General features: G+C 39.8%; 1 protein-coding gene across 1 annotated transcript; it reads right to left on the bottom strand.

The window, feature by feature from the left end:
* Positions 1–1,628: 1,628 nt before the first annotated feature.
* On the bottom strand, positions 1,629–2,549 carry LOC136581058 (olfactory receptor 6C74-like). Its single transcript, XM_066582049.1, has one exon. It carries the CDS (start codon positions 2,547–2,549, stop codon positions 1,629–1,631), a length of 921 nt encoding a protein of 306 aa, XP_066438146.1.
* Positions 2,550–9,808: the final 7,259 nt, after the last annotated feature.

The raw sequence follows: 9,808 nt of genomic DNA, 5'->3' as shown, positions 1-9,808 counted from the left end.
TGTTGGTAGAAACTGATCATATGGCGATAGCAAAAAGAGTAATGTAGGTTGCAAGTTTTTCTGAAGATGTAGGTTTTCAGGGTTCTTTTTGAAACTTTCCAAGGTGATGGAGAGTCTGATGTTTTGGGATAGCGAGTTTAAAAGTATAGGCGATGCACGGGAGGAATCTTGAAAATGACTATGTGAGGAGCAGACTAGAAGGAAGGAAGTCTTGCCAGAATCACACATTACTTGTGGAGAGGTATGAGGAAATTAAGTCAGTAATTTATGGAGGACACAGGTTGTGGACATTCTTTTATGTCATTGATAATATTTTGAATGGGTTTCTCTGGACAATGGATAGCCAGTAAAGGATTGGCAGAATCAAATGTTACACCGAGATAGCAGACTTATGGGACAGGAAAAAGCATGGCTACTTTGTAATTGTTCAATGATCTGGTGGGCATTAAAGTGAAATAACAGAAAGATGATAATGTCTCTTTTCTCCATGGTGAGTTTTAGAAAGCAAGTAGAGAAAAACAAAGATATTGACTGATAGACACTTTGTAATTCTGGACAATAGAAATACGTTATCAGGGACAGAGAGGTAGATTTGAGTATTATGTGCATTAAGATAGAGCTGAAAGCCATGGGATTCTATGAGCTGTCCAAGGCCAAAGGTGAAGATGGAGAATAGGGATCCTAGGGCAGAGCCTTGAGGGACACCAACAGAGAGAGGCTGAGGAAAGGATATGTTGTGTGAGTTATAGACACTAAATATTCAGTCAGTGAGATACAAGAGAAAGCCAAGTTTGTGATGTCAAGGGAGAAGTGTGTAACAAGAGAGAGTAGTCAACTGTGTCAAAGGCAGAGGACAGGTCTAGAAAGAGGAGCTCAAACTAATGCTTTGAGGCCTTCACAGTAGTTAGATTATTTGTGACTTTCGTTAAAGTGGTTTCAGTAGAGTTGTGGCTGGTCAAACTTATAACAGTCTTCTGCAGAATATTGGTGGAGGATGTCATGTCTACAGGTTACATACTCCCCCTATACAGTAACAAAAGAGTAGGGGCTCCTTAGACCTATCTATTCATTCTATTGTAAGAAATCTAGACTAAGTTTTTCTCTACTATAACTAAAGTGGGGGCTGTTCAGTTTTACACCACCCATTAAAGAGGTTTTCCAGGGAAATACTATTGATGAGCTATCCTAGGGATAGGTCATCAATAGTTCATTGGATGGTGTCCTTCGCTTGGGACCCTGACCGATCAGATGAGTGGGCGTCTGCTGTCAGTGCCACAAATACACAGAGGTCAGAGCAGAAGCCTTCGGGCTGACCTCTGTGTAGTAGCTGGCGCTTGTAATTGTAGGCACAGCACCCATTGATTTTAATGAGAGCCGTGCCTGCAGTTACGCGCCAACCTCTGTCTATTTGCACTGCTGACAGCATGCGCCCGCTCAGCTGATCGGTCAGGGTCCCAAGCGACGGACCCCAGCCGATCAACTATTAATGACCCATCCTGAGGATAGCTCATCAATAGTATTTCCCTGGGAAACCCCTTTAAGAAGAGATCATCGGGCAATATGGCTGTGGGCTCAAGGACAGTAGCATTGGCTGCCTTTGGGTACAAAAACATACAATGCAGTCACCTTTATTTCAACAACACTAAATTCCGCCTGAGAGCTGCTTTTACATCTTTATTCTTTAAACTGTAAATCAATGGGTTTAGCAGAGGGACAGCAGCTGTGTTAAACAGTGCAGACAGTTTTGTGGAGTCCTTCAGGTCTGGTGCCAGATACTGGCTAAAAAGGGTAGTATAGAGCAATAGAACCACTGTGAGGTGTGAGGAACATGTGTAGAAGGCTTTACGTTTTCCAGTGCTAGAACGAATATTCAGTATATCTTGAATGATGAAAATGTAGGAAATGATGGTTAGAATGAGTGGGATACACAGCATAACAACAGAACACTCCATAAAAAAGAGGGTGTGTAGTAATGAAGTGTCATTACAGGATATTTTCATCAATGGAAGGATGTCACAGAAGAAGTGGTTGATCACCATGGATGAGTAGCAAGTAAATGTGTAGAATACCCCAAGTGGTGGCATGACTTGTAAAAATCCCCATGTCCAACAGGCACAGTTCAGAAGAACACATGTTCTCTTATTCATGATGTTGTGATAAAGGAGTGGTCTACAGATGGCAACATAGCGATCATAACTCATAGCTGTCAATATCAATAACTCATGGCCAGTTAGTGATCCAAACATATACATCTGAGCCATGCATGCAATATAGGAAATTGACTTATCTTTCATGATGAAGCTTAAAAGAACATTCTGCTGAGTGATGGTGGAGCATAACACATCTACAATGGACAAGTTACCTAGAAAAATGTACATGGGCGTGTGGAGATGATGATCAAAGCAAACAAGTAAAAGGAAGGTCATGTTACCAGTGAGAGTGGTGAGATAAATGAGAAGAACTAGGTAGAAGATAATAACCTGAAGCTGTGGATCATCTGTGATTCCTTGTATGATAAAAATTGTGACATTGTTCCTAAACATCTCCATCATTTGGTTGTATATCCTGAAAAGAGACCTTACCATGAATATGCAGAATTAGGAAAGTTCTTACCTGACAATCAACAAATTTTCAAAATGTACATTATCTCCTTAGTATATATATATATATATATATATATATATATATATATATATATATATATATATATATATATATAGTCTTTATTTCATGATCAAGGGCAAATATACCAAAGAGATAGACCCTGTAGTTACTATGGACGTCTTAAAAAGAAAGAGAACCCACTCAGGTTTCATCAATCTATTTTTATTATGGATGGTGAGAACCTATATTCATTCATTAAAGCGCTGTGGAATAAGTTGGCGCTATACAAATAAAGATTATTATTACCTATAAAAGGATAACTTCTCCACAGGCCCTACAATATTAGCAGACAAGTATGTAGGAAGATGAGAGGCAAACAAGTATCATGTTTTTTTGTCCAATATGGATAACTGTTGTGCTAACCAGCACCATAATGGGACCGAAGTTTCATCCTTTCTCTATGACCCCCTCACGTCTATGTTCTCCATCTAGTTTGTTATATTTCATCTATATTGAGTTTTATCAAATTTGGCTGAAATATCGTACACCAGGCGGATAGAGACATCAATTCTTGTATGCATTGCTGAATAATGTCTTTACTTCTAAATCTCAAATACTTTGAGAATGACTTTGGCACCAGAGGAATGCATTATTAGCATCACTCCCGCATTTTCAAGCACTAGAGTAGAGTACAAATATTGATGCAAATGTTATTTTCAAGTCCCAAGGCTACTATACTCTACTACTTAAAAAACAAGTGCTAAATCTATTGCTAAATCAGAGGTCAACATATAATATGTGCAGCCTGCGCTCCTGCAGGTAGAGGTCCCAGTTCTACCATAAAAAATAATGATATTGATTGTTGTCGATTAGATGTAAAAGATCATACATATTCCTATTTGTGTCTCATGATTACTGGTGGATTAGCAGGATGACTTGAGAGCTATGAATGAGGTGGCCTGTGATCAAAACAAAAACCCCATATATTGTTCTTTCATAGGTACTCTCTATTGACAGTGTCTGCTGCTTAGAAAAGTATTTGTCAAAAAGATGACAAAGGGGGGAAAAAGAGTCTCAACTCTATAGTGCAAGAATCCATCATAATATACATTGTAATTTGATTGATAGGACTTTATTGTATATACATTTCCCCTACTTGCCTGTTTGCATTGATCCATTGACTCCTGAAGTCTGTGTCTGATCAGCCCGAGAGTCTTTAACATTTCCTCAAGAATTATGTAACTAGTATGGCGTGACTGTTGTCATCACTGATGTTTTGCTCTTGGTGTGCAGAGAGCTCACTGATATCATATGTGTATATATAATGCTATGTTCTTATCAATAATGACTCCCCAGGTATTAGATACGGCAGTCTTAATTGGCGAACATAATTGAACTTTATATTGCACAAGAACAATTTCAAAATAAAATGATAAATGGCTCAATATTATTATTATACATAATTGTACACTGTGGACACAGATTATAACCTTATATTTAGAATATTTCCCAACCTGTAGCTCAGGAGCTAGATGTGGTTTCAGACTCCCTGGATGATAGATACCATTGCACACTCTTGGCACCAGGGAGGGTCTGACTATAATGTAATGTGATATAGCGGCAGTGGCATACCTCCAATGGAGACCAATCATGTGGCTGGTAACTACACTTTGGGCCCCCACACACTGAAATAGCCCACTTACATCAGGGGTAGAAATGGCAAATGGAATGTAAAACGGGAGTCCTAAAAAGGTTATTAAAATATAAAGACAATGGAAAGCTGAACAACTGTGCCAGACCTGGTTGACCACCAAAACTGTCACCATCACGTAAACAGAAGGCAAAACTTTAATCTTTGAGAAATAAGATAGTCATACTCCACTCTTGCTTCAGATCTTCCAAAAATCCACTGGTGTGGTGTAAGAAGACGAGTCAAAGCTATGGGTCTGAAAGCAGGTGTAGCTCTCAAGAAGCTGTTACTGGTAAGAGTAAATAAGAAAAGCATTTAACACCAACACTGGACACCTGAAATGTGGAGGTAGGATATCTTTGATATGTTGAGACGTTTAGAAAGTAATCAACTGTTCTATGTACACCATCAAAGCATTGAAAGACTCTTTTCACCATGTCTACAAGCATCAACGATCAAGAATAGTGGGAAAATAATAAAAGAATAATCTAAATATTGCATTCGCTCAGGTTCAAATGCTACTCATGGTGATCATTGCGGATTGGGACTCCGTAAATGTTTTGTTTTGTGGTTACTCTACTTGTGATTATATTAACCCATTAAGGACCAGGCTTTTTTGGTCTTAAAGGACCAGACACTTTTTAGGGATTTTACGCATGTGGAGTTTTTACTGATGTATTTTTTCCTATAGCTACCAAAATTATTTTTGCTACACTTTTTTTCTTTACATTACATGTAGGATTATTTTTAATATCTTTTTTCACCAACTTTATTTTCCATTTTTTAGTTTTATTGGGGGGTAAAAAGCTAAAAATTTATAGTTGTATTTTTTTTATTAGTATGCTAACGGTAAAACCAAGTATGGAAATAGGTTTCTCATTTTGTTTCAGACGTTTTGACATATCATATGTATAGTGTTAGATTACAGGGCACATACAGTCCACAGTGATTCATTTTCTTTTTTACGTATATATTTTTATTTTGCTCTGTAATTTTACATCTATATCCCCTATGACGTCATATAAGACTTCACATTGTCTTTTTTTTTAATTTGAAACTTTTCCACTGTAGCTGGGGCATCCATGGGAGCCCTAGTTACAGGGGAAATCATCCGCCTGTAGTGACATCAATCACTAACAGAGCTGATCAAGATCTTCTAGGACCCTGTAGCTCTGCTGTAACAGGGGGCACCCAGCAGTCACATGATCACTGGGTCGCATAGTGGAACAAACACTTCCTCTTTCACTTTTTAGCACATAAAGCGCATCGAGCACTATGCACCCAGGAAAGAAGGCAGAAGTGGTTAAAAATTGCTTCTCCCTTCTCCTCTTGGTACTCAGCTGTGTCTGACAGCTGAGCATCCAACCTGCTCCAGTTTGATTGCAGGAGCAGAGGCTTTAATCCTGCATTGTACATCTGCAATCAGCAGGGATTAAAGCCCAGGACCAAGCTCCATATATTTACCACATGTGGTCCTTAAGGAGTTACGAAATTGTAAAAATGTTACATCAAAGAACCAGAGAAATGAAAACATTTTAATTTCATTTACAAGTTTTGTTGGTAACTATGATATGCCATGATCAATAGTTGTCCAACCTCTTCGAAGGACTAAAAAGGGACAGCGGGATGCCAAGAGTAATGCAGCTCTATTCAAATTTTGAATTGTCTTTCACCCAAACTTCCATGACAATATCTCCCTAACATGAATCCTGTTATTTAGTGCTAAAAGCCCTAGTGATTTCTATTGGGCCACTCACACCTGCGTTTATTTGCACGTACGTGAAAAAAAAATTAAATGGGGCTATGTTGGGGTCACAGCTGCAAGTCTTTAGAATATGAGCCGTAGAATATGAACCACAGATAATTATTGTTAAAATATCAAATTAATGCTAAATTTTATATATAAAACTTCATTTCTGAATTCTAAACAAATTTCCACATCTTCCAATCATAGTGGATGTACAACAGGCTGTGATATGAGAAATAACATACATTTGGTAAGAGATCGACATCAATATTACGGGCAAAAGTAAAATCTATATTTGTGCCACCCAGAGTCATGGGAGATTTGATGGGAAGATAATCTAGACTAAAATGCATCTTCATGAAGCTTAAATCGTGTAAATTCTGTTTGATATGATTACTGAAATCTCCAACCAGTGTGATGGGCACTTGTGTCCACATCATGTTTTCACTGATCATCTTTGTAGTCTCAGAGTAAGCCATCATTCCCCTGAACAGCAGCATTTCCAAATCAGAGGTGGAGACGTAACGCTCCTTAACTTTGAGACGCTCCTGATAAGCCTTTTGACATTTGACGTTAATGAATTTAAACCTTTTGTAATTCTCATGAGCCACTCTATCCTCTCAAATGCATTTTCGATAATTTTGAAGCCATTTATTAGCCATATGGCGCAACATTTTGCGAAAGAAATACATTTTTTGCACTTTCTCGCACCACAATTCTTTCAAATGTTCACTATCAGCATCTTTTTAACGTATACTTGTAGAACCTACTGAGACAAATCAAACAACACTTCAACGTGATAGCACGTCAGAGTTCAGAGCTATACTAAATCTTAGCTGTGCGGCATGGCAATTTTAGTACCTCTAAATGGCGACATTATTGTATCACCCAATACCGAGGTCAGACTCTTGCTGCTGGGTACATTGGTCCTTCCTCTTTACAATGTGATATTTAACACTGTTGTCCATGATTTTAGAAATTATTTTGATTTTAAAACTTTCATGTTTTTGTAATGCTCACTGACCCAACTGCAGTTCTGAAACTGTAAACGTGCTATTTTGGAGCATATTAAGCACTAGAGATGAGCAAGCATGCTCGGTAAGGGCAGTTACTCAAGCGAGCTTCGTTTTTCTTGAGTAACTGCCTACTTGTCCAAGCATGCTCAGAGGGGCAGCAGGTGGCGGCAAGGGAGAGAGGAGTGGGGGGCGGGGGGGGAGTGAGAGAGGTCTCTCTCTCTCCCCTCTGCTACCCCCGCCACCCCCCACTCACCCCCGCTGCCCCCCTGAGCATGCTTGCTTGGATGAGAAGGCAGTTACTTGAGAAGAGCGATGCTCGCTCAAGTGACTGACCTTACCGAGCGTGCTCACTCATCTCTATTAAGCGCCGATATAGACTATGGTGATTTAATATATGCAATACACATATACTTGCATATTTGCTGTGCACTGCTCTGGCATTAAGCTCTGCTCTCTCAGCAGCAGCTCTGGCTTCTAACTTTTCATTCTCACCTTGCTGCTGAGAGAGCAGAGCTTAATGCCAGAGCAGTGCTGCTACCCAAAGCCAGAGCTACGCTCGGCTCTGAGAGAGAGGCTGAAAGCTTGACACCTGTGGGAGACCAGGCTGTGGTAACGGCACCAGGTCTGATGGGGAAGGACGCCTCCAGACTGACACCCTGTTGGGTGCTGTTCTCTGTAGATCTCCCGTGACACTGCTGACCAGTACAATTATGTTCCCTTATTAAAGTATCCTACATTTGAATTGTGAATAAAGAAGAAGATATTCTAAATCTTTCGGCTGATACCAACATCTTTTGAGACAACTAGGAATAGTACGGGGTTCAGTGGACATCAAACCCCCCTCCTCACATAGTGACCATAGCTCATGGTTGCCAGTATGAGCAACTCATGGACTGCGAAGGATCCAGACATGAAAGACTGTATCATGCACCCATAAAGTGAAACGGTCCTATTGCCAGTAATGAAATTTATACGGATCCTAAGCAGACTGGTGGTAGTGGATGCCAAGCCTACAATGGACAGGATACCTTAGAAAAAGTACATAGGCGAGTGGAGATGAGAGTCCATGCAGATTAAGATGAGAATGACCATGTTGCCTCCAAGGGTAATGAGATTAAGTAATAATGTAGTAGTAAACTACAATGAATATGCTAGTTTTTAATTCAGGGACATCTCAGATGCTTTTAATGTTATATTCAATGGTGGTCTCATTTATGTACATTTGTATGATCAATTTGAATCTGAGAAGACATATCATAGAAATAGTGAACAATTTCCTAAATATCTATGGTGGTCTTCATACAGTACTTTGACATATGGATACATCTCAATGGGTATTGCATGTTTTCAAACCTGTAGGGGTTATCCTATTAGACAGACATATTTATACAGATGTAGCAATCCCTAACATGACAGGCACATTGTGATAACTGGATATATAGCAAGGACATAGCCGAAGGACTATGGGCCCTGCTGCAAGAATTCGGCTTCCCTTCTCACCCCCCATTTTAAGCACACTTAACTTCACAGTTCATGGCTGTAGATCATCAGTATCTTTCAGCTGCATTGCTGCATCTCTAAAGTGAGCTAGAGTCATTGTTAAGGTCTTAAAAGATCATTTGTACTCTGAAAATAGGACATTGGAGTCATCAGGTTTATAAGATGACTATTATAACATCACTGGCTCATTTTCCCCACACTGTAATAATTCCCCCATTTTCCCACCACTAAATAACTGCTCTTTTGTTCATCCCAGTAATAGTGCTCTCCTTTATGTCCCTATGATCCCCACACAGTAATAATAACTACTTTGTGCTCCAAAGTAATTAGCCCCCTTTATGCTCCTGACAAGGTAATAATGGTACAAAGTGATAGTGGTCCCTCTGTGTCCCCTAGTAATAGTGGTCCCGCCATGTGTTCTCCCTGAATAATAGTGGCCCCTCCATGTGTCCTCTGAAGAGGTATAGTAGTCTCTCTGTGTGTTACCTTCAGGAGTACGAGTGGTCCCTCTGTGCATCCTTTGCAAGAGTAATAGTTGGCCCTCTGTGTCCCCTACCAAGCAATAGTGGTTCCTATGTGTCCCCCTCCAGAGTAATAGTGGTTCCTCTATGCATCTCACTCTCAAGATCAAGAGAGCTCTCTGTCCATCCCCATCATACCTTAGACAGTGCACAAAGCCACAGGCAAACACTGTGTATGGGCTACCAAGACCAGCCTTCAATAAATGTCACAGGAGGAGAGGAGCATCACTGATCTTTCTTCCTATAACTACCTTGCTGTTAATCCTTCCTCCATCTCTAAAGCACATACAAATCTATATTTGTCATAGAAGAGATCTACACTAAAGACTGTTAGACTCAATATAATATAATATAATATATGGGCCAACTTTGGGCCAATGTGCAATGTACATATTGGCACAAAGTTGGCCTGCTTCTGACTGCAAAACAGTTCTGTACATTAGAGCACTGGCCCTAGCAACCAGCTTGTTGGTGGGGGGGCCTGGGCAACAGACCCCTGTCAATCGGCTATTGATCATCTCTCCTGAGGAGAGGTAATCAATCTTAGGAGTGGGACAACCCCTTTAAGTTTTAAAATAGGATTATGCAATTCTGAACACAAGACCATATGATGTTCCTGCCTAATTTATTGCACTACTTAATTTATTTGCTTTTAATAAAAATATGAATTCATTTTAATTCACCTCTGACAATATTGCCCTCTGTCTGTCCTTTCTCACACTGTATATTT

Source organism: Eleutherodactylus coqui, chromosome 10 (assembly GCF_035609145.1).
Source record: "Eleutherodactylus coqui strain aEleCoq1 chromosome 10, aEleCoq1.hap1, whole genome shotgun sequence".
Taxonomy (NCBI): Eukaryota; Metazoa; Chordata; class Amphibia; order Anura; family Eleutherodactylidae; genus Eleutherodactylus; species Eleutherodactylus coqui.
The sequence above is the reverse complement of the archived record's forward strand: the minus strand, read 5'-3'. Positions and strand labels throughout refer to the sequence as shown.

Excerpts from the sequence above, each read along its gene's own strand:
- LOC136581058 (XM_066582049.1), bottom strand. The coding sequence starts at position 2,549 with ATGGAGATGTTTAGGAACAATGTCACAATTTTTATCATACAAGGAATC.